Source organism: Trichosurus vulpecula, chromosome 4 (assembly GCF_011100635.1).
Source record: "Trichosurus vulpecula isolate mTriVul1 chromosome 4, mTriVul1.pri, whole genome shotgun sequence".
Lineage (NCBI taxonomy): Eukaryota > Metazoa > Chordata > Mammalia > Diprotodontia > Phalangeridae > Trichosurus > Trichosurus vulpecula.
The window spans coordinates 98,152,230-98,177,857 of NC_050576.1; the positions used below are offsets into that span (position 1 = coordinate 98,152,230).

At 35.0% G+C, this 25,628-nt stretch overlaps 1 protein-coding gene across 3 annotated transcripts in view; it reads left to right on the top strand.

Annotated features, from left to right (window-relative positions):
- Positions 1-17,813, top strand: part of NEK7 (NIMA related kinase 7) — a 200,820-nt gene extending 183,007 nt beyond the window's left edge. For all 3 annotated transcript variants that reach the window (XM_036756145.1, XM_036756146.1, XM_036756147.1), the window contains one exon: positions 14,778-17,813. In XM_036756145.1, coding sequence (XP_036612040.1) covers positions 14,778-14,888 — 111 coding nt within the window. In that variant the 3' untranslated portion in view covers positions 14,889-17,813. The remainder of the gene's footprint in view (positions 1-14,777) is intronic.
- The last annotated feature ends 7,815 nt before the right edge of the window (positions 17,814-25,628 follow it).

The following is a 25,628-nucleotide window of genomic DNA, read 5'->3' on the forward strand; positions in this document are numbered from 1 at the left end:
GATAAGGGAGCATATGTGCATATGTGTTTTTTGTATAAAAATATAAGTATTTTTTCTTTGAATATGAACAGTTGTAGTTTTTAATCTTTAAGATTTTAAAAAATCATTCAAGATTACAATTAGCAAAGAACCGAATAGAACTAGTGCTGAGTTGTTAGAGTAATATCATAAGCATTTTGTTCACTGTACTCAGTTTAAAACTGCACTTAGTTTGGCACTATTAAGTTAGTAAATGGTAAAGTTAGGCATCGTTCAGTAGTGAGCCCGAATAATGATCTTTAAGGATGAATTTAAAGAATAAATTCACTGTGTACCATCAGTCTGTATAAATGAGTAGTCCCAAAGCTCAACAAAACTGTGTACTATTTGAAAATTGTGGATTATAAGCAAAGTAATTTTCTACAAATGTTCTATGGTGTTGTTAAATCACTATATTTACCAGTTAATATAAATGTAATATAACACATGCTTATAAAATTGACTTTTATATAGACCTGCCACCCAGATTAGATTTGAAGTTGTCCATTGAAGCATGGCAGAGAATAGCAACAAATATCAAAGTATAGAGACCACTTGAATTGGAAATAATTTAATGTGGATAGGCTAAATTTTTCATACCCTAGTGATAGAAAGCTTTAAAAGTTAGAAGCCCCCAAATATTTATTACATAGTTGTCACTGTTTTGAAGACTCTCAGGTATAAAATTCCTATTTGTTTCTTTTGGGTTTCTTATAGCAATATTATGTATTAAAATATATAGTCATACAAATAAAAATGAGCAAAGATTTTATAGATAATTAACTGATATGTCCGATCTTTGGTTTTAAAAATACTGACACTTTTCATGTTGTAGGCAGATGACAAGCCTCTTGTATAATTATTTTAAATTAAACCTCCTTATTTAAAATGTTAGAAAATTCATGCTTTATAGTTTTTTAAAGATGCCTTTAAAGTGTCATTCTTAGAGAATAAAATTCTTTCTTTCCCCAAAAATGTTGGGCTAATATGTGAAACTGAAGAATTGCTCTACTTTTTAAAAAAATTCTCCTATTGATAGGTCACAGAGAATGTTTTTTTTTTTTTTTACCTCAACTGGCTCCTAGTTTAATTTGAATTTGGTCATGCAAGAGTTCTTGAAATTGAAATTACTAGAAACTGGCTAGCGAAGAGCAGAAGGTAAAGGTAGAGGAAGTAACAGCATTAAAACTATTTTCTTAAATCTTCCAAAAGGAAGCATCTTCATGCATGAAACATCTGGTGTCCATGTACTGAAAAAATAAAAATCGACTTTTTTCTCAATAGCATTTTAAATTTCTTTTATAAGCTATTTTGAACACCAAAATGATACAAACCACTCTTCCCCCCCCCCCCAAAAAAAGTTATTCATTAAATTACATAGCATTTTAAAAAAACATGAGTAATTAGATTGTAAACAAATTTAAAAACAAAGTCTGGCAAAGATCACCTCACTTATGAGGTGACAGTATGATATAGCTGCTAATGTATTACTTTACTTAACAAATATGAAATACATAATTTAATATCTTAACATTTTAATACTAGACATTATGCAGGCTATACAATTCATGGTTTCAATAAATACTTGTAAATTGATTTTTCAGCATTCATTAATACTAGGTTTGTTGAGAAGATACAAGAAAGGTTAAGTAAATACATTTCTTTCTTTAGTTGCCTTCAGTAATTCTGTTTCAGCCTTGGAGCTTGAAGAAGTATGTTCAAGAGTATGGAGGGTATCAGTGAAAGTGGAAAGAAGTGGAAAATTGGAATGAAAGGGCCCATCAGGAGGTGAACTTGGTATTAGTAAATAGAATGGTTAAAGTTTGAGGACTGGAAGAAATTAAATGGAGAGGAGTGATAATAAACCAAAGAACTTCACAAAAAGAGGCTGAAATTTACTTCAGAAAGTATTGGCTGTCTATTTTTCAGTGTACTCCCTTTTGAAGAAATAGATTATATTATTGTAATATGAGAGGAACTTATTCTTTCTTCATTTTTGCCAATTGTGAAATGCATCATACATCTCCAATCAGATATCACCTCCATGAATCCTTTCTTCATTCCACTAGTCAAAAGCATTTTTTGCCTTCTGCAGATTTTCTTAGCACATTTTGTTTGGCTCTCTCTCTACTCTGTATTATACCTGTTTGCATAAATATATCCATTTTCCTTCTCTACTTATTGAATTGTAAGTTCCTAAGATGTCAGAAACAGTATTTTTCATCTGCGCATCCTAACACCAAGCTCAGTGTCTAGTACATAATATATGCTTAATCATATTTGATTAATTATTCAACAGTTCAAATTAATTGAGAGGAAATTTTATATTTTTATAGTAGCTTTAAATTTACTAAAACAGAGATAAACATTTCATGGAGAATTATATATTTCTAGTATACCTTGCCTGTAATTATTTATCTTCACAAAATTATTATTAAATTACTCAGAATCATTAGCCCTATTTTTTTAAAAGAAAAAAATGAAGCTTAGTGATTTAATTTAGAAGCTCAAAGTTTTATTGCTTTGATTAGGATTTGAAGACTTGTTGCTCAGAGTCATAGTATGTTATTATCTACAGAAATTTATTCTTTATCTGGGCTTAATTGTACCATAATCACAAAGAAAGTAGTATTAATTTTATAATGATTTAGACTCATTTCCCAAAAGCAAATTAACTTTTATAACATTGACTTTTTAAAAGGTTACTTTCTTTCAAATAGCTGTCTAAGGCCTCAAAAAGTTTAATCTTAAATAAATATTTAAAAACTTATAAAAACATTGTTTTGCAATGCCATTATTACTACATTTTAACCATGTCCCTATATTTTGGACAAGTAATGGTACCAGTATTCCACTGTAACATCATTGTCATCATAATAGCTGATTTTTATAGAATGCATTAAAATTATCAAAGTATAATATTGCCTTGTTTCAACCACACAAAAATCCTCTAAAGTAAGTACTATGGTTATTGTTATGAGGAAATTGAAACTAAGAGAGTCCATGGTCATGTCACTAATAATTATCAGCTACAAACCAGCCCCTCCTACCTTCAAATCCAGTACCCGACTCATCACATTCATACTGCCTCCTTATTACACTTAGGCTATTTATGTTATTGTTTATGTGGGGATTGTCAATGATAGTATTTCACCTAAAACATTTTTATGAACACAGATTGCTTTTATTAAGAATATGCCTTCATATACTTCTACCATCTAGTAATTATTTACTTTTCTGTGGCCTTTGGAGAGATGAGAAACTAAAAGTTATGCATATCATATTGTAAACGCTTTAAGGGTCAAGAACTGATTATCGTTTTTCATCTTTGCATCCTGAAGACCTAGGAAAGGCCTTGCAGATAGTAGGTGCTTCAAAAGGAGGTGCTCTCTTGAATTGAATTAGGAGAGAGGTTTGTGTTTTTGTTGAAATGACTTGTTCATGTAGTACCTTCCTTGGTTCTTTAGTTTCATTTCAGTAGGAAAAATCAGTAACTTTTTTAGTTTTATACTATGTAGTGAAAATCTTTGAATTTCCCAAGTGTTTAAAATAAAACCTAATGCAAATTGTGCAAAAGACTGGCATGTTCTGTGGTTCAGCTGTGGAGAATAAACCAATTCATATATGTACACCATACTTTTTCTTAAATGTCATACAGAATATTGACGTATATAAACTGTGAGTGTGGCCTATAAGAATCATGCTCTTTAGATAAAGAAAATGAAAGTAAAAGATCAGTAATTATAATGTAAATAAAAGAACTTAATTTGCATCCAAAAGAAATGTTTTTCAAACCAAGTGTGTCCACTATTCTGCCTCTCTCAAAGTGCTATAGTTTACAATTTTTTATATTTTTTGTCCTTTGTTTGATTGAGTTCCCTGTAAGTTGTTGTCTGTTTTCTATTTCTTTTTTAAAAATTTGCTATATAATTAACTTGAATATCCATTTGGAGCTTACTGTGGTGTGTATCAGATAATGTTCTAAAAATTTTTTTTTGCTATATCACTTTTAGTTTTTCATAGAAATTGTGGTCAGATAGCAAGTCCTTCCCTAGTAACTTGTGTTCTTGGGTATATCAAACACTGGGTAGCCATGTGTGATTGCTTCTGGGTCTTATTTATCTAATCTGTTCCATTGCAATACTCTTTAAAAATAATGTCCAGCAGTTTTTATGAGTTCTACTTTGTAATCTCATTTAAGATCTGACAGTGATAGGTCCTCTTCATTCCTACTTTTTTTTTCTTTATTATTTCCCTTGAGATTCTAGCCACTTTATTTCGAATTTTGTAATGATTTTATCCAGTTCTGTAAAGTAACTCTTTTGTAGTTCGTTTGGTGTGGACCATAAATAGAAGTTAGTAAGTATATGCTTTAGTAGAAGCTACATTAATTTTGGGAGACATTGTGGCACAGAGGAAGGAGCTACTGGCTATAGAGTCAGAGCTGGGTTCAGATCTTGCCTCTGGTCACAGTGTGAATTTGGGGAAATCACTGAACTTTTCTTGGTCCTCAGTTTCTCTTAACTATAAAATTTAGATATTGGACTAGAGAATCCCTAAGGTGCCTCCAAAGCTGAATCCATCATGTTATGGTCACTTCACCAGAAGTACCTCATAGAGGGAAAAAATAGTCACAGTCATAGAGTGAGAAAGAATAATTTACCACCCCAAATTTTTAGTTACTAATATCTTTCAGTTATTTAAGTAAATAACAGAATAAGGGAATTGCAAAGTGTATTAAAATTATTTGCAACTGATTACACATACACCTGACATGCTGTTTTCTATAGTATGAGAAATTTCTTCATTGTAATAGGTGCTCTGAAGGATGGGAAATAGAATGTAAGCCACTTGAGATCAGGGAGCATTTTATGGTTTTGATTTTGTATCCATAACACCTAGGGCAAGTGCCTTGCAAATAGTAAGTTTATTGAGCTGAGTTGCTTGAATGCTGGACTTGGAGTCAGAAAGACTCCTCTTTCTGAGTTCAAATCTAGCATCAGACACTAGCTGTGTGACCCTGGACAAGTCACTTAACCCTGTTTGCCTCAGCTTCCTCATCTGTAAAATGAGCTGGAGAAGGAAATGGCAAACCACTCCAATATCTACCAAGGAAACCTCAAACAGGGTCACAAAGATTCAGACATGACTGAATAACAATAACAAAAAAAAAAAACTTCTGGTTCTCTCGCTACTGTAGAAGCATATTAAAAACCTGCTTTTGGTTTTTTTAAGAAAGCATTAGGGGATTTGGTTTACTGACCAGTAATCTTTTTTTTTTTTTGGCCCCAACGTATGATTTCTTCCAATGCAAATTGGAATTTAACCAGTGTAAATCAGCAACTGCTCTATAACTCAGTACCTTAGAAAGTCACTAGAATACAAAGAGTTAATGACTTGGCCAAGGTCACACAGTGAGTAAATGTCAAAGTACCCTGCTCTGAGGCCAGTTCTGTCTGCTACATCATGCTGTTTCTATCCCATTAACTAGCAGAATGAAACTGGATAACTCATTAAACCTCTCTGTCTTCAGTTTCCTCATATGTAAAATGAGTTATTTGGACTGATAGAGCTCTAAAATTACTTCTGGATGTAGACCAATTATATAACGGTTTTTAGAGGTGAAGTTTTTTTTTTTTTTTAACATCCTTATGTCCAAATGACTGGAATAAAGTTGGAAAATATGAGTTTTAAAGTATGGCATACTTCAAGTTCATTTTTAAAAATGTAGCTTATCAATCCAGTTTTCATAAGTAAGACTACATAACATACACACTTACATGTATTTATGTGCGTATGTATGTCCCCTACTCCTGAGGCATGAACAGGTTTTTTTTAAAGAAAAATTGAAGAATTGAAAAAGGCACCTGACCTTTGTTTTATCTCATATCAAAGAACTATTATGGAAAGGAGAGAAGAGAAGAAAAAAGTCACATGTGTTGTTTTGTATATTTTTAAATGAAATTAAACTAAATTTATAAAATTGTATTTCATCTGGAGACTCTCCATATATCCTTTTTTTAACACCTATCTGAATAACTGCTTAACAACATGTATGTGCATGTATTCACAGGAGTAATTGAAATTAAACCCTATCATGTTAATTGCCATTTATGAATTCTTCCCAAGAGATTCTCTGTAGAGTGTTTAAATATGTGTATGCTAATCATATTCTGTGGCCTACTCATCTTTTAGAAGTAGATCTATATATCTGTAGTTTTTATCATAATTGAGCTTAGACATGGAAATATTAACTGAAAATGAGAATTTTCTGAATTCTAGAAAGGAAAAAATATATAGTAGTGTTGCAGCAGCTATGTAACTGAACCCTTATTCACATGTTACTATTACTTTTAACATTTGATGTTTTTTAATAAATTTAAATTTTTCAAAAATTTTCCCTAAAAGTTATTTTTATGTGTATGAACTCTTGAATCCTTTGTAGCATGGACTGACCACGTTATTGAAATCTGCCATGTTGAATTAAATCTCTAAAGATCTCTGAAAGGCCTATTTTTGCTTTAAAAAGCATAGTTAAGTAGGGTCTCTGTTCACATATCCTTCTGAAGTGGCCCTGGAGACTTTCTTCTTGAAGAAATGAATCCAAATTGGTGCCCTGTTTTAGATATCATATGGGATCATGCAAAACCTTCTAACTTGTCCTGCAGGTCTTCCAGAGTTTTCAAATGGCATGGAATTATCCAATTCCTATGAAATATACATATTATATAGCTTTGTAATATTAGTTGCTTTCCTATTGGTCAGTCATTAGTGTATTGCCAATACAAGTTAGCAATATCTAATGATTTTGTGTATATATTTAAATCAAAAGGGGTGTTAACACCCACTTTGGAACACTAAAATATTTGTCCTTGGGTTGATGGAAATTGGGAATATCTGGGAGGCTGACATAACATAATTGGTCTCAGAGAGATTAGGTGGGAGTGGGAAAGGGAACAGTACCAATAATACCACTTTTTAGTATTCTATTGAGAAATGTATAGTGACCTGAAGTCATATTTACACAAAAAGCTCTATTGTTATTATCTGGACAAGACTGAAATTGATAGATAATGGTCTATTACCTTGGCAAGGATTTATTGGAGTTCTTTTTCTTTTAGTGTATTTAATACAGTCCCTTTTGCTGTTATATTAATATTAGAACTGATGCCCCTTGACAAAAATACATAAACATTTCCCTCTACTTTGAAAAGATAAATTCTTAGAAAATTATCTTACTGTCTTACAATTTAAATATAAATAGATCTATATACTAGGCATTAGAAGTTTTACTTTGTTTTAACTTTGGAATCCTTTTTTAAAAAATTTCCTTTCTGGATTTCCATATTTCTTATGAATTCTTAAACTGTCTCTTTTGTTCAGTTTTTATATGCTAAAAATAGTTTATCAGACTATTTATTTCAATGTAGTATTTGATTATGCAATGGTATTCTGCAGTTCATTGTTATCCTGTGTTTAACAGAATGAACTTTAAAAAAATACATAAGTAATACATATTATATGACAGTATTTGGTGGAGGAGGTACATAGAAATCATGAGACTGACTTTATCTCTACTTGCTTTTGGCAGGATTTATGTTATAGCGTACATTTATTTTAGAGAAGAATATTAACATCTTAAAAGTAGTAACTTGGTATTGAAGAAGAAAATGTTCTCTTTTATGAAGTCATATTTGCCCAGAGTGTTCCACAGATGCTTCTAATTTTTTTTTTTGTTAATTTCAGCATTTTAAGAAAACTCAACCTGAAATGCATTTGTACTTTTGGCCTCGCTCTTCATGTATGATCCCTGTGATTCTCCCTCTTTAGGTGTAGTATCTTTGCTGGGCATATTGCCTATCTGGTTTCCCTGAGTTGTTCTTTGCCTTAGCTCATTTCTTGAGTGCTTAGGAGGACTGGTTCTCTCTTGAATTTGTAGTTAGTTCTCTTTTATATTTTCAGGACTGCACCCCTCCCTCCCAAAAAAACCTTTTTCTACTCTGACTACATCAGCAATTTCTCTCTGCTCCCTGCTGGATGGGGTGTCTCCTTTTAGTCCGCTAGCTTCACTGAAAATTGCTATGGCCTTTGGGAAGGAAGAAAGAGAGGGCAATCCCCTACCCCTTCCTGCTACCCTCTGGTGGAGGGCCAGTGGTCATTTACATTCCATATTCTACAAAGTTGCTTCCTGCCTGGACTGTTGATTACCACCTCAATTCATGGCAGAGTTGGCAAGCTACCTTTTTAAGAGCCACCAGGGATGAGGCTAGTCTTTGGCAACTTTGGCAGATTGGTTCTCCCCCATCCATTGCAATCAGGGAAACTTTTTTCATGCTTCTTAAGGAATATGAAACATAGACACTTTGCACTTAGTTTTATTAAAAAAAATTAATGTTTTATTATCTTCCCCTTAACTTTATGTGATTACATCCTGGGCTTGGGGGAGTCATATATATCCCTCTCTTCCTCACCATGTGTTTGTTAAATGGAATTGGATTAAAAATAATTTTATTGCAAAGAATTTGTAGTATTCCTTTAAACATAAAACTCCTTTGGTGCACTAAAATATGAGTCCATTTACAAAACTCAGTTTACACACTGCCTTGAGTAACAGATTTGTGTTCCTTGTACTCTGTGAGGTACTTATTTGTATTATTTTAAATTAGGATTTTTTGGAAAGAAAATACTTGCTCTACGTGGATACAATGAAGCAAATAGAAATTTTAAAATTGGTACTGAAGAGTATTTTTAAATAATTTCTGTTTATTTCTTCAACATAACCAACAGATACCAATCAATGATTAAACATTTATTAAATGTCTACTATATGCCAGGCACTCTGTTAAGCTCTGGGAATACAAAAAGAAAGAGAAAAGACAGTCTTTGCCCTCAGAGACCTTACAATCTAATGGGGGAGACAACATGCAAACAAATATATACAAAGCAAGTGTATATACAGGCTAAATAATTATTGAAAAAGGGAAAGCACTAGAATGGAGAGATATTGGATGAGGCTTCTAATAGAAGGTGGGATTTTAGTTGGGACTTAAAGAAAGGCAGTGAGGTCAGCAGTGGGAGCAGAAGGAGGGGAGAGTTCCAGCTGTGGAGGACAGCCAGAGAAAATGCCCTACTTATCACATCCTGCTTGTCTCCTAGAGAGAAATATTCACATGACACCTGTAGTAGTTTAGGAAACTTGTAGATATAACTGACAAGATCTTGTAGTTGATAAAATTTTAAAGGCAGCCTTGACTATCCCTTATTTATTCCCTAGAACATTACCCAAGTTGTCAAGGCCGCTATCCAAATTATAAACTTATTGTTCAGTCATTCAGTAGTGTCTGACTTTTTATGACCCCCATATGGGGTTTTATTCGCAAAGTTACTAAAGTGGTTTGCCATTTCCTTCTCCAGTGGATTAAGGCAAACAGAGGTTAAGCGACTTGCCCAGGATCTCACAGCTAGTAAGTGTCTGAGCCTAGATTTGAAATTGGTTATAAATATCTAAGTTCAAAATGTCCCAAATTACTCTTCCACATCCAGGCAAAATTTGCTCCTAAGGCCTTCGTCTTTGTCCCTCTTCTTTCTACCCATGTGCTGAGGTCAGACTACTCAAGTTATCCCAAACACCTTCCACTGTATAGAGATGAACAGAGAGTCAGTCTGTCCTAAAATATCTCCCCCAAATTCTTCCTTTCTCCTACCTCAAAGGATATCATGCTTTGCTCCATTTTCTTAAACAGGTCATTCAATCCCTAATCTCTGAGCTTCCGTTTTCTCATGAAAAAAGAAGATTGAACTATATTGCTGTTTACGGAATATTAAAGCTGGAAGTTCTCAGAAGCCATCTAGTCCAGACCTAGGCAGGAATGCTCTCGACACTTCCTAGTATATTCCGTGTTACTTGATGTTTTCTTCCTCCTTCCCAGGGATCTCATGCCACTCATTTATAGCTCTGATGTTTTTCCTTATGTTTTCCCCCTGCACAAGGCTTTAAAGAGGAAGGTGCTTTGTAAACTTTAAAGTGAGTAATTGTTATTTGAAATAATGTCATAATTTTGTAGTAATCCTAAACCTTCAGCCTTTCCATATTGCTCCTGGTTCTGCACCCTGGGACCAAGGAGATCAGATCTGATTTTTCTTTCAGAAAACAGCCATCCGAATATTTGAAATATCTTTACATTTATTTTGTGTATGCTTTGAATCTACTTATTTGTGTACATGTGTTTTCCCTGATAGAATGTAAGCCCCTTGAAGGAAGGGACTCCTTTATTCTTGTCTTTATAGCCCCATAAACTCATGGATATATGAGGCATTTCAGAGACACATTGAATTTAATTATTCTTGTGAAAGAGCAAAAAACAACATACACAGAACCTTGAGACCCCTTAGGAAGCTGGGCCCTTTGAAGGTTCAAGCATTCTGCCTTAGCATGGTGTGGGGCTGCCCTGGAAAGCCCTTAGCTACCAATTCTCAAGGAAACTATTCAGAAAACTCATAATTATTGTATGTGAACTTGTACCTGTCTTACTGCCCCTGCTCAGCTCACTGAGTGGTTCTGTTATTCATTTGCTCCCTCATGTCATCCATTTCAGTGTTCTTCCTGTCCTTTGCCTGCCCAGTTCAGACTCCCCTCTCTCCTGTCTTTGGCTTAAAGCCATCCTTGACTGAGCTGTACAGTTAGTAGTTGTCTTCAACACTGGAATTCTGACTCAGTCTATATGAATAACTGCCAGATTCACCTTATCTCTGTTATAGATTATAGTTAAAAGAGGGCTTTTGTGGCCTAGCCAGAGAACCTAGCCACCAAATTTAACTTTGTTTTTGTGTGAATTTATCCTCCACATTTCAAATAACTGACTTATATTCAACCTTTTGGAAAACAGCATATTTATAAATTAGGGATTCACTATATTTACTTTAGAGAAGAACTAAATATAAAGTAGGTCAATCTTGGACCACAGATATAGGATTTAGTTACTGAAATACCAAAAACCTTTAATTTATTATGCAGTTCGTACTTAAAGTGGTACCATAACGGGAAGAGCCTAAGGACAAAATTATGATGTCTTCAGTGTATAAATTTTTCTTTTTGCCTTTTATTTTTTTTTATCTGAATGCCTATCATATGGGATTCATGTTAATCCCCTATTAAAGACTGAATTGAGGAAGGGATTTCAATAAGGAAGTATGGATTATTTTCCAGATATAATGGATGGTAAGAAATATACCACTTCTGTGTGGGAAATGAATTGAGATCCAGTGGTCTGGTGGAGGAAGTGTTGCATTTGAAATTTGAGCACCTGGTTTTGAATTCTGATTCTGCTACTTATTATGTCTATGACTTTTGGCAAAGTATTTATCCTCTCTGGGCTTAGTTCTCATCTTTTAAAATGAAGGGGATTAGATTAGATAATTATAAACAGATTCAAAATTGACCTTAGACATTTTCTAGTCAATATAATGCATATATGAGATAGGTTCACAGATATACAATCATTTAATTGGTTTTGTTTGGGAGTGTTTTTTTAGTCAATCAGAATAAAAAAGTAACAAAAAACTCAACTCCCATAACCAAACAAAACAGCATTTTAAAAAAGAAAATGCAGCTGTAATATTGAAGCAAAAGATTGATGAAGAAAAGACTACGCATAGAGGTCGTAATGCAAGGAGAAAATTTTTAGCTGATAGATATCAATGAAACTTAGTGGATGAAACCTTTGACTGAAATATGGCTTTGGATAGGTACACTTTATTCAAAAGAAATAGCAGTAAGGTGTGGGAGTGTAAGGAGCTTATTAAGAAGCTATATTCGTGGAAAAATCCAAGAGCTAGAAGGAAAAAGCATGATGGAGATCGTTGGTTGAATATCAGTTGAGGGAGAAACAGAAGCAGTTTTGTCATCAGAGTTTACAGTAGACCACCTGGAAGTAGGTAATAAGTTTGGGAAATAGATAACAAGCGTGACACAGAGAGGAAAGAGAGAGTGTGAAACAGAGGAAAGAGAGGCAAATAGAGATTAAGTGACTTGCGCAGGGTCACACAGCTAGCAGGTATCTTTGGCTGGATTTCATTTCAGGTCTTTCTGACTCTGGGTCCAGTGTTCTATCCACTGTACCACCTAGTTGCCTTTCAAAGACAGAGACTAGAATCTGCAAGCTAATGGCAATTTCCTTGACCTTAATTTTTGGCAGAATTCTAAAATGGGTTATTAAAGAGGTGATTAATGAACATCTAGAAAAGGAAGTGGCAATCACGGAGAATCAGCATGACTTTGGCAAGAACAGGTCATGCCAACCAAACCTTATTTCCTTTTATTTTAAACAGTTACCAAGCAATAGGTCAGGAGAATGATGTAGATACCCTTTGACTAAGATTTTAGCAAGGCATTGGTTAAATTAAGTTGTTCTTTTGAAATTTCATAGGGATGAATATACTCTAATGTTTATTGAGTTCAGAAATAAGTTTCATAACAGTTGGTTGGTTGTTGTCCCTTGTTCTCGAAGACGACCAAAATGATATCACTATGCTTGAGTCAAGATTCAGTGTGTCCGACTGGCTGATCAGGCCCGTATGAACTCAGAATGCTCTACCAAAGGTCGGGCACAAAGATGCTCCAAACTTGCACATCCTGTATTTCCTTTGAGCTGTTTCAATTCTGCTTCGCTTATAGAGCACAGCACTTTCTCTGATGTGAGCATGCCATGCTGAGTGGTCCTGTGCCAATGTCTCCCTTGTCACACAATCAATTCCAAAGTTCTTGAGAGAGACCTCGAGAGTGTCCTTGTATCGCTTCTTCTGTCCACCATGTGAATGTTTGCCCTCTGTGAGTTCTCCATCAAATAGTCTTTTTGACAAGCATACATTGTGCATTTGAACAACGTGGCCAGCCCATCAGAGTTGTGCTCTCTGAAGCAGAGTTTGAATGCTTGGGGGTTTAGGTCGAGTTAAGGACCTCAGTGTCTGGTACCTTATCCTGCCAGATGATCTTCAGAATCTTCCTAAGACAATTCAAATAGAAGTGCTTCAGTTTCCTGCATGGCACTGGTAGACTGTCCAGGTTTCACAGGTGTACGGCAATAAGGTCTGTAGACCTTCAGTCTGATAATCTGTCTAATACCTCTTCTCTCCCATACTTTCCTTTGGAGCTTCCCAAACACTGAGCTAGCTCTGGCAATGTGTGCTTCAACTTCATTATCAGCGCATACATCCCTGGAAGGTATACTACCAAGGTAAAAAGTAAAGTACAAGCAAAGCTTAGAGAGATGAAGGATTCTTAAGTCAGTAAGAAAGCAGATGAAATTCAGTTTTATCTGATAGTAATAATCCAAAGCGCTTTTATGGTGCCCTGAAGGCTATTTGTGGGCCAAAGACCTATGGTGCATCTCTACTACTCAGTGCCGATGGAGCCACATTGATTAGTGATAAGGACATGATCCTACGGAGACGGGCTGAACGCTTCCATAGTGTTCTCAGCAGACCAGCATCAATCAATGCTGAAGCCGTTGACCATTTACCTCAGCTTGAAGTCAATCCCTCCCTAGCTGAAGCTCCAACTGAAGAAGAGGTTTTGAAGGTCATTGGCTCCTTTTCTGTGGCAAAGCACCTGGTGCTGATTCTATTCCAGCTGAGATTTACAAGGTAGGGTGTCCATCACTCGTACAAAGCTTCACAAATATAAGATAAGGAATGCGTAGTTAAAGACCTGTTTGAAAAAATGCCAAGGGTTATAGTGGACCACAAACTCAATATGAATCAACAGTGTGACATGACTGCCAAAAAAAGTGAAGGAGCTTTCTACTGAGAGATACAGAGCTTACAGGAATGAGGAGGTGATACTCATGGTGATATTCAGCCCTGATCTGACTGACTACATGTGCAGTATTGCATTGAGTTTGAAGGAAAGAAATTGATAAGATGAAGAACATCCAGAGGAGAGCAACCTGTGTAGTGAAGGATCTTGAGTCTGTGTCGTAAGAGAACCATTTGAAAAAATTAGTGATGTTTCGTCTAGAGAAGAAGCCAAAAAGAGTCAAATTTAAGTTTGATTTCTTGAAAGCTATTTAACAATGAAGGCTATCCAGAAGTGAAATATGAGCTGTCTGACACCTCACTGGATGTCTTCAGGCAAAGCTTAGATGACAACTTATTGGTTCATTATAGTGGGGGTGTTTTTGTGTATATGTGTTCAAGATTCTAAAATTCTTTGACTAATTTAACAAGGTTGTACCAAAGTTGTCAACTGACTTTTTATGAGTTTTGTTCATGTTTGATATTACTTTCCTTTACATAGTTGAAATCATTGTATATCATTTCCTTTTGATTCTGAGCTTATTAACATTCATCTTATACAGGTATTTAGTCATATGTTCTAATAAATCTTGTATGACTTTTAAACCTCATAAATGTTTTCAAGTGTTCAATATAGAGCATGGTACTTAAAAATCGAAAGTTTCTAGTGATTATGCCTTAAGGCTCAAACTTCTTTGAGAAATATTTATTTTAGTAAAGGTATCTAGTCTGCATTTAAAAAATATGCACTTTACATGTTTACAAGTTTTTCTCGTATAAGTGTAAAATGCCATTAAATGAAACTCTAGAATTTTATATACTTACTCAAATGTCTGTCCTTTGGCATAGTGCATTTTTAGAATAAAAATGTAAGTATACATAGTTTCTCTCAATAAGCATCTCACCACTATAGTACTGGTATCTAATGTGGTTTTGGTATTAAGATTTTTTTATTGTTTTTTTTCCAGCTACGACAGTTAGTAAATATGTGCATCAACCCAGATCCAGAGAAGCGACCAGATATAACCTATGTTTATGATGTAGCCAAACGGATGCATGCATGTACTGCAAGCAGCTGAGCACATGGCAGATCATGAAGAATAGAACCAGAAAATGTTCAAGTATTTTTGTGCAGATCATACCTCCCCCTCTGTTCTCTGTGTGCTAAGTATAGTTTTTCAGAGCTGACTGATGTGCTTTGAATCCTTAACCAATTTTCATATCAGCTTCATTTTGTACCAATTCAAATTTTCCTTTACCTATACAAAAAGCATTTTGGGAATAAGGAAATTTTAATATTAGAATTTGGAAAGTAATAGAACTTTACAGTTTGGCATGGTTAAGTGTTTTCAAAACATCTTTGATTTTTCCTACTGATAAAATTGTGTTCAGATACACATCAAGTGCCAAAATAATGATGGTGGAGCTTGGCACATGTCATATTAACTCTCTAAGCATGTGTTTCATCTATTGTTTCATCATTCATGGATAAGCACGATTGTGAACTTTTAAATAATTGTATAATTTTTAAAAGTTGGAGGTGTCTGTATTAGTCCTTAATGTATTGCAGTTTTGAAATTAACTTCTGAGTGTAGACAAAACTATTTGAACATTTGTAATTTCTCAGCTTATGTATTAAAAATTAGCTCTGAAATGTGAAAGTTTTGGGGGGAACATGTGAGTCGGACACTGATGAGTTTATGTATATTTTATATTTTCCTTTAGTTGAAATGGTATAAATGAATCCATAAAAAATGGTTAAGGATTTGTTTGGCTGGTGTGATATTCATTTTAAAATTTGCACGTTGCCCAAGGCTTCCTGTGTGTTTTTATCATTGTTTGTACATTTTAAAACTTTTTCTTTGAATGACTTTGCAGTACTATATTTGAATTCCTTTATCAATTTAAATACATTTAATCCATAAGCCCAGTGATAAGATATAACTGTGCACTATAATGTAAGCATATGTTTTTATTCTTATATTTCCTGATGTGTAAGATCTGTCCCTTTCAGAAATATTTTTTATATTCTGCAGCAGTTGCTTTCTTATTTATATTTTTAAAAGTTCATTTTATTCATTGATGTTTCAATTGTGCAGAGTACATGCTGATGATACCCTTTTTAAGTACATTGAGTTTATTAGTAATTTTCTTGAATCGAATAGCAAGTTCAGTATATGTTCTTTTACTTTTTAAGATATTGGTCACTGTGTATGCATAGATGATTGTTTTGTTTTGATGGTGAGGAAGAAAGGACATGTTTTATAAAGCACCTGTGGATGTTGATGCAAACAGCTTCAATTATTTGAATACTGAGATAGTGTTTTAGCATATGTTTAAAGCTATAAAAGAGGTCATTACTTCAACCCAAGTTTTTATGAGATCATCATTTTTGTTGAAAAGATTCAAGAGAAGTCCTGTGTTCTGGCCTTCACATATGAAGATAATACACAATTTAAAGCTTCTTTCAGGTTAAAGAAATCTACAGAGTACAAAGCACCTGCAGTTAAATATTGTTTTGGTATGTCTTTGATCTAATGTGCATTTGACAGTTGTACCCAGTGCCTTGAATAGAATTTTTGAGCCAAAAGAGAATGTTAAGTTTAGTCATCACAAAGAGACACAGTTCTACTGTAAAATATTGGAGTAGGTTATATTAACACAGAAGCTTCATGTGCAATAAGGAAATACACTAGAGGACAATCTTGCCCATCATTTTTAATATGCTTTACCTTACAAGTATGTGAAAATCTGAACCTTGAATATACAGACAGGTTTTCAATCAATTCTTAAACTTCAAAATTCATAAAGTATTCATGATATAAAATGATTTTATCTTTCTAAAAATTAATCTACGGCATTTGGGGTTCTGATATATTAATTTTAATGTGAAAAAACTGCTTGTCTTTTACCCTGAAACTAAATGTAATTTATTTCTTTTGCCCTGACTACACTTTTAAGCATACATAGAAATTTATCTGCAGAATTATGAACTGAATCATTTTAGTTGACCATTGATGTCATATTCATTTTAATGTTGCTGTAAAAGTGATTGAGATGAAGTGTTCTCTTGTAGGAACAGAATGCTCTTCCCTTCCTGCGGTCTTTTAAAAACACACAGTTCTAAAATTCATTAGCTTGACTATCCACTGTGCCTTGTACAGAAAAATTTGGCCATTCTTAATATATCGTCTGCTAGCAGACCATATGGGGGTAGAAGATAATGCTTGAGGAAGACCCTCACCACACTTTATATGTTGAAGCTATATGTTTCATAGATTGTATAATTATTTTAACTTAAATGTGCATATTATTTTTCTGAATAAACCACTGTGTTAAGTCAAATTTTAATTTTCAAAGGGATCATTTCAAAGAAATTATGGAGATGATTATGAGTTGGTTGACTTTCTAAACACACCTACAAAATGTTCTCTTTATATTTCAGTTTATGATTGACTAAACTAAGCTCTTAAATTGATTTCAGAAGCAATAAAATGGAAGGTACATCTGAGTCTAACACTTAGATGTGGTAGGTTACCCAAAGAATAAAAATTTGGTGTAACTTTTTTCATATACAAAAGTTTACGAAAGGTGAATGAAGCATGCCCCTATTTAAATAAAGTGCTCAATAGTATGTGATGATTGTCAATTTAGTAAAAATTATTAAAAAACCATTTCATGAATGCCTTACCATTCTAAATAGTATCTATTACAAAACACCTTTCTGGTATCCATATACTGTAGGTGTTGCTGTTAACATTTACCATGATATTTATTTTAACCAAAATGTTATTTGCATTAAATGTTTATTCTTCAAATGAATGTATTATGTTTATAACCTACAAATGTATAATTATTCTATGCCTCATTTCAGTAGTACTGTAACATTGACTTCTTTTGTGAAATACTTTTGTTAATGCTTTAAATACACATGCTAAAATGATTCTCTTAGTGGCTTGAAGACTATACAATTTCCTGATATAAATAAAAATATAAAAAATTAAGAATAATGTGGTAAGATTGTGTAATGATTACTATTCCAAGAGTCTTTCATCTTTTTTTTGTAAATAATGTCTAATACTCATTTTTCACATTGACTTTGTCGCATTGTTGAAATCTAAAATTTAATAATACACTTGTAGCTGATAGCTAAGTGGGACCAAGTTCAGCCCTAGTTCACTAGGAGGAGACTCAAGATTTGTTTTTATCCCACACTTAGACTTCCTTACTGCATTCTTGCCTATTTAAGCACAGAAGAGCCACTGCTTGTTAGAAAAATGCCTAGACCATGTTAGATTTCAAGACACTATACCACCCATCTGATACTCATTGTATGGAAATGTTTTATTGAGTGCACTCCATCCCTTTCTAGTTGCTCTTTTGCAGTTTGTCTCTCAAATCATAAGTGGGTTCTAGTACTAAGCCTTGGAGCTATAGAGCTTAGTAGCACATCCTGCCTCTTATGTGCCTTATAGAAGGAGAGGGGAAATATAGCACCTTACTGCCATGATAATAGCATAGTAGTATGCAGTATATGTCCTAGCATACCAGATATTCAACTCTTTTTCCTGCAGAGGACGGGAATGACTTGAGTCATTGTTTCTAGCTTTCGTAGATACAGGAAAAGATTAAGAGGAATGGCAAGTAGCCACTGAAGAAATCTTTTGGGGAATGGCATATGCAGAAATGACTGATGTTAAAACAATAAGGCCCAGTAAAACTTATTTTAAAAATGAAATGTCGTTTTAGTTATATGAAGAAAATAGATTGATTTTGATACTTTTATGAAATTTACAAAGTACTTTATGATAATTTTTATTTACTTGTAACAAAATTAGCAATAATAAACGTGCATGAGATTACACAAAATTCAAGGAGATATATGTGTGGGAGTGTATGATAACTAGAAAAGGAGATGGGTCAGAATGAGAAATGACAGATACCCCAAGTGATACACTTGTACTCTAGAGAGTAAAAGAAGACCTTGAGAATGTTGGAAAGACCCTTTTTTGGAGAAGCTATATGAAAAGAATCATTGCATGGGTGGGTATGAAGTAGAGTGCCAGAGGGATAAAGTAACACATCCATTAAATTCTAAATATTAGCTTAAAAGTTTACTTTGTCAGTTTAAGGTTCAATATAAAATTTAAGTCATATGTGAAATAACAGCTGTAAGTACAGTAGATAGAGCACTGACACTGTCCCAATTCCCCCATTGTTGATTTAAATGTTCTTTTGTATCAAAGGGAGAAAAACAAAGTCAGCTCATACAGTGATTAGTCTGACAGTGTATATAATCTGCCTTCCTATTCTCCAGCTTGTGTGAGAAGAGGATTCAACTTCATTGTAGTGATCTCAAAAATTTTATTTTAATTGGAGCTACCATATTGTTAGAGGCTTTCAAGAAGTGGAAAGTTTCCTTGGACAGTAGTTTGGAACAAAACTTTTTTCTAGTAGTAGTTGTTTGTCCTTTGTTCTCAAAGAGGACCAAGGACATCAGAAAGGTGATGTCATCACTTGCAAGTGAACTGGATTTAAATTTATACAAAGAAGTTGGAAGTAGTGGGGGAGAGGAGAATACATGGCAATTTCAGTGTTATTGCACGGTGCTCAACCATGTAGCTTAGAGCCCCCCACCTGTGTGCTGAAAATCCACATCTGGAAGAGAACCTCAGTCCCCATGTAGCTTTCCAATAGCAATATTTATTCCTAACAATGCTATGTGGTTGATAGTGCCAGTATTACTATCTCCATTTTGTAGGTGAGATAAAAGTCAGTAGTTAGGTGACTTTCCTTGATACTCACACAACTAAATAACCTGGATTGTAATTTAGGTCTCTTCACTCCAAGTCCTGGGTGCTTTCCATTGTATCCCATTGCCTTTCAGTGTGACTTTGTATAGCCTGACTAAGGGAAGCAAGAACTTTTTTTATCTTTTCAATCCCATGGAGGGCTTTAAAATATGAAAGAAATATTTATATTTATTGTTTAAAAACATTTATAGCCAACCTTCCAAATAAATGATTGTAGAAATAAGTTGTGTAAAAATACACTGCCCCATGAAACAATAATATAGATTACAGAAGAAAATAAGTAGCAACTTCTGCCCAAAGACTCATTTCCTTATTTACTTAGCCTATTCAAACAAAGGCTTCTTTATGCTGCAGAGTACAGGATTCACTTTTCTTTCATTTTGCTGGGAATGTGTTCATACTGAGATTTATTAGATAATTTATTACAGTGATGATTCAGAGTAGTTATAAATTTCATAGGAATGTATCCAAACATAGGGAGAAAGAATCATTTTTGGTGAATTTCCTTTGATGGTATTTATAGAATACAATTTAGTTAAAATTATTTTTACTTTTATTTGTTTTTCTCTCATCTGTCACAGTGGAGAATATATTTTGGATACAGAATTTTCCATGTTAAACACCACTACAGTGTTAAAAAGAAGTTAAATAGAAAGCAAAACTTTAAGTTGAAAATATTAACCAAGGTCTTCCTGACTGTAAGGCCAGTTCTTTGTCATTGTTCCACAATACCTTCCCTGCATAAGCGATAAGTTAGCTCATCTGAAAGAATAGGCTTTGTAAGGTATTTGTTTTCTTCACAGAATCTTCTGCTGACCAGTTTGCTTCACTGTCTAAATCAGATATGTTGGCTTATCTACCAAGTGAAATTAGACTTAAATTGCTTGGTGGTATTAGTTCAAGAGCTTTCTGCCCCACCTCTGGATTTCATTAAAGTAGTTCATTGGTGGTGAACTTGCAAAATCCTTTTTTTTTTTTTTTTTAGAAATTAAGGTTAGAAAATTATAAGTTTTAAGCATTTTAAAGGTTTGCACAGCATTCATCTCAATTGATTCTGCTAACAGCCTCATGAGATTGGTATAAGAGGTCCACCCTACCCCCCCAAAAGATGAACTCTGCCCTAATTCTCCCAGAGAATTATGGTAGGATGCACGAGTAATCAACTACTCAAATATTTATTAGTTTGCCTACTATGTGCTTAATGTTTTGTTAAATGCTATAATGGATACAGATGCATATATACAGAGCCCCACCCTCCTACACATGAAACCAATGATAAATTGTTTAGTATTAATTTCAGTTTTGTTAGGTATACAGGGATAAGAGGGATCTCTGTGGACTTGAATAGTTAGAAAAGGCATCACAGAGAAGGTACAATTTGAGATGGACCTTAAAGGCTAATTTGAATTTATTTTTTTAAATTGATTTTGTTTTTCAGTTCTGAATTCTCTCCCTCCTACCTTCCTATTCTCCACTCATTGATGAAGAAAACAAAATCCAATGCAAATATGTATAATCACGCAAAATAAATTCCCTCATTACTATACTATAACATAACTATACATAACAATACTCATAACTATGTTCAAATATATAAATGTGTGTGTAACATGCATACATGTATACATGTGTAATTCAATCTGTACTCTGAGTCTATCACATAATTGATCTGGAGGTGCTTAACATGTTTCAGCATGAGTTTGTGAGTCCTCTAGAATGGTGAATGGTCATTGTGTTGAAAAGAGTTCCTAAGTTTTTCAAAGTTATTTGAATATTGCTATTATTTATATTGTATTATATTAATTATAATATTTAATATTGCTATTATTGTATAAATTGTTCTGGTTTGCTCACTTTACTTTGCCTCAGTACATGCATATCATCCTAGATTTCTGCGAAAGCATCCCCTTCCTCATTTATTATAGTGCAATAGTATTCCATCACATTCGTCATATACCATAACTTCTTGAGCCATTTCCCAATTGATGGGCACCCTCTTGGTTTTGAATTCTTTGCCACTATGATAGGTAGAATTTGTATAAATTGAATATAGCAGGGAAGGTATTTCAGACAAGGAAAGTGAGATCTACAAAATCAGAGATAGGAACGAGTATGAGGCAGTAATATGATCTACTTGATTCCCATCAAAGCAAAGTGAGTGTTGAAATGTAGTTGGGAGGAAGAGGTGGATCTTCAGTACTTAGAGTGGAGGTAGGTAGGACCTTATTATAGAGGACCTTGAAAGCCAGGAGGGACAGTTTAGATGATCTAGTCTTAGACAATATAGATAATAGTTTCTTGGTCAGAAGACTGACATTAAGAATGTGTTGTTTTGGGGCAGCTAGTTGGCACTGTGGACAGAGCACTGGCCCTGGAGTCAGGAGGACCTGAGTTTAAATCTGGCCTCAGACGCTTACTAGTTGTGTGACCCTGGGCAAGTCACTTAACCCCAATTGCCTCAAAAAAAGGAGGGGGAAGTTGTTTTACAGAATCTTGCACTATTCAAAATGGATTGGAGAAATGAGAGATTGAGAGTAGGGAGTCTCTACCTGGTTTTAGCTAGAAGGCTAGCATAGTAATCAGATCCAAACAAGAAGTGGTAAGGTGGTAGCAGTGAAAATAGAAAGCAAAGGGTGAATCCAGGAGTCATTTCAAAAAATAATAAGACTTTGGTGATATTGCAGATAGGAACTAAAGGAAAAGTGGAAGATGGCTTCTAGCTTTCTGGATTGAGAAACTGGAAGAATGGGCATGCCCCTCATGAAAATGGGATGGTTAGGTAAGGAAACCAACATGAAAGCAAAGAGATTCAATATTAACCATGTTGCGTTGAGCATTACCTCATGTGACCTTGGGCCAGTCACTGTTTACCTCTCTGGGTCTCAGTTCCTTCATCTTTAAAATTAAGAGTTTGGACTAAATGACCTCCAAGATCTCTTCCAGCTATAAATTTATGATCCTATGAGGGAGGGGTGTGTGTGTCTGTGAGAGAGACAGAGAGAGACAGAGGAGGAGGGGAGGGGAGGATTTACTTATTAAGCATTATGTGTCAGAGGTACAAATATAGGTAGTCAAAGTGTCGACAGTCCCTATCCTCAGAATTTACGTCCTAATGGGATAAGCTGGAAACAGTGGAACTGGTGTAGAGATGCCTGAGAAGTGTCATGGAATCCTGGTTTTGAGTAACATCAAGCAAATGCTCACAAAACAGAACCTAGTGTGGAGTGGGGTGAAGTGTGGCCAAAATGGAGACAGTAAGATGTGAAGGTGGTCAGGAAGATCAAGGTGGAAATGTCCTCTAGGCAGTTAAAATACAGGAGGAGAACAAAGGTAAGAAGTCAAAAGTCAAAGAAGTGCCCTTTAGGATCACCACCGAGATGTCATTTCAAAGCAAGAGACTGGATGAATGCTGCTGCTGCTGAGCTTTGCTGGAGACAATCATGAAATTGAGTCAACCTTAATACTTTGATATTTTCATGGATCTGATATCTCAATTATGTCAGTATTCTTTCCAGTGGTACAGATCTTGTTCATGCCCTGCCCTATAGCATTTTTGTGCTCTCTAGGTCTCTGGACACGAGTACCAATGAGGCACAAAGATTGTTCTTTTACTCTGCTTTAACCACCACATATCTGTCATATGGCCTCATGTTCTCTTCTGGCTGGTCAGTAATTCTTTTACTCTCCCCATATTGACTCCCCAACTTGCTTCTTAAAACCCCAACCTCCCACCCCCACCCCACCTATAGCAACCAGTATATCTTAGTTTACTGCAAAGATTGAGGCCATTTAATCAGGTCTATTGAGGTCTATTGAGGGCCTTCTCACCCTGAAACATCCCTCTATCATGGCAGTCCCCTTCTCTCACTAGTGAATTCCTCCTGGGACCTCTGTTTTGGAGAGGGACCCAGCCTAGCCCAGCCCAGCCCAGCCAACCTTCATTCTCCTTGCTCTGCTTTTGACTTTCTGGACTTTGATACCACATCCATGACCTGTACTTTTCCCCAGCTCCCTTTTCAACTCCTTGTATGTTGTCTTCTCCCATTAGAATGTAAACTCCTTGAGGGAAGGGAAGAAAAGACTTTACTTTTTCTTTTGTGTAAAGTCAGTAAGCTCTTAATGAATGCTTGCTGCCCTGCTTCACCTCTGAAGTGACTAGTGACCTCCAATTTGATAAATCCATTGACTTTTTTTTGGCTCTTCATCCTCCTCAACCTCTGTAACTTTTTATGTTGTTGAATAATCTCTATTACTAGGTACTGTCTCCTACCTCGACTTCAAAAACACTACAATTCCACCTTTCTCCTACTCTGTCACTTTTACTGGCTTCTATTCCTGACCCTTATGTTGCCCAAGAATATGTTCTAGGCCCTCTTTTCTTCTCTTTTGACATTTTACTCATTTACTCCAACAGCATGAATCTTTGCTTTCACACTGATTGCTCAGGAATCATGTAAGAGAACCTCAAAGCTGAAAACAATTTACTGGTGCATATACATATGGAAGGCCCTGAATGTAGCTAGGTAGAAGATAGATGACCTTATCTTGGGCTTTGCTTTGTTATGAATGTTATTATTTCACTGTTTTTCTCCCTCCACTCATTTGCATGGGAGAGACAAAGTTGTAGAATTGAGATACTTTAGGACCCTAAATGCTAGAGCCCTTGGCAATTATGTTGGCGTAAATAGATGATGATGTATAGTTTTTATGTGAGAAATTCAACAGAGAACCATGTAGACTCCCTAATAATAAGCTAGAGATAGTGGAAATATTTCTCAAAGGGTTCTCAGTTACCAGAAAATGTGTCTCCAAAAATAAAATTAAGCCTTCTAGTTTGCTAGAAACAGTTTTCCCCTGTATTGCGAAGAGATTGGTACCTGGAGCAAGGAATCTTCTGGAAAAGAAAGCCTATCTTGGCATAAGATCTGGAAAACAACAACTTTCAGGATTGAAAAAGATAACTAGGGAGGGCTTTTCTTTCAGAATTTTTTTTCTGTATCCCACTGGTGAGGTATGTTAAGTGCTTCTGCTTTCTAAAATTATAGAAAGTGTCAGAACTTGACATTTTTTAAGTATGGCATAGCCTACTCAGCCTCCTTTGTGAAAGAGAGTATCCTAGCTAAGCACTCCAGTTGAAATTAGAAGCTAGAAGCAGAGAAGCAATCCAGAATCTTGTGGCCAGTGGAACAACAGCCACTGGAGATGTGTAGAGACTGTATCACATAACATGAATGGGGAGATGGCCATGTGGCAGCAACATGATAACATTTCCAGAAGACATCAGCAGCTCTGACTACTACACTGAAAATGTAGCTACTTCCTCCTTATTGGCTCCCAGGCCATACATGTTTCTATAAATGTATACCCCTACACTTGCACCCTGGCCGCCATATTCCCTATGTATGTGCCTCTCCATGTAGGTCCCTATATATTTTCTCTCTTCTTACTAATAATGTGTGCATTTGTAGAAGACTGTGCCAAAGTTTATGATGAAAAAAATGTTGATGTTATTGCTGCTATGCTGCCTAATTAGATGCTTTGGATTTGAACTAATGTTCTCTCCTGACCAGTGGTAATCACGTTGGTGAGTGCTTTTCAACCTGGGATACCCTTATCTAGAAGACCCATTTTTCCAATTGGACTTGCTCTCAAGTGCTACATTTATCTCTAGACCTGATTTCTCTTCTTAGCTCCAGACCCACAACATTAGCTACCTACAGGATATCTCCACCTTGATGCCCCACTCAAACTGTCCAATACAGAGCGTAGTGCTTTTCTCCCTAAACCCACTCCTCTTTCTGACTTCATAGTTTCCATCTGTAGCACAACCATTGATCCATCCTCCTATGTTCATAACCTTGATATTATCTTTGACTCTTGTGTCTTATAGTTAATCAGTCACCAAGTAGTCATGTTGTATCTCATGTAACTATTCTCTTCTCTTTAGTCCCATGCTCGTAAACCTTGTATAGAGACTGATTACCACCCAACTAAGCTGCTATGTTA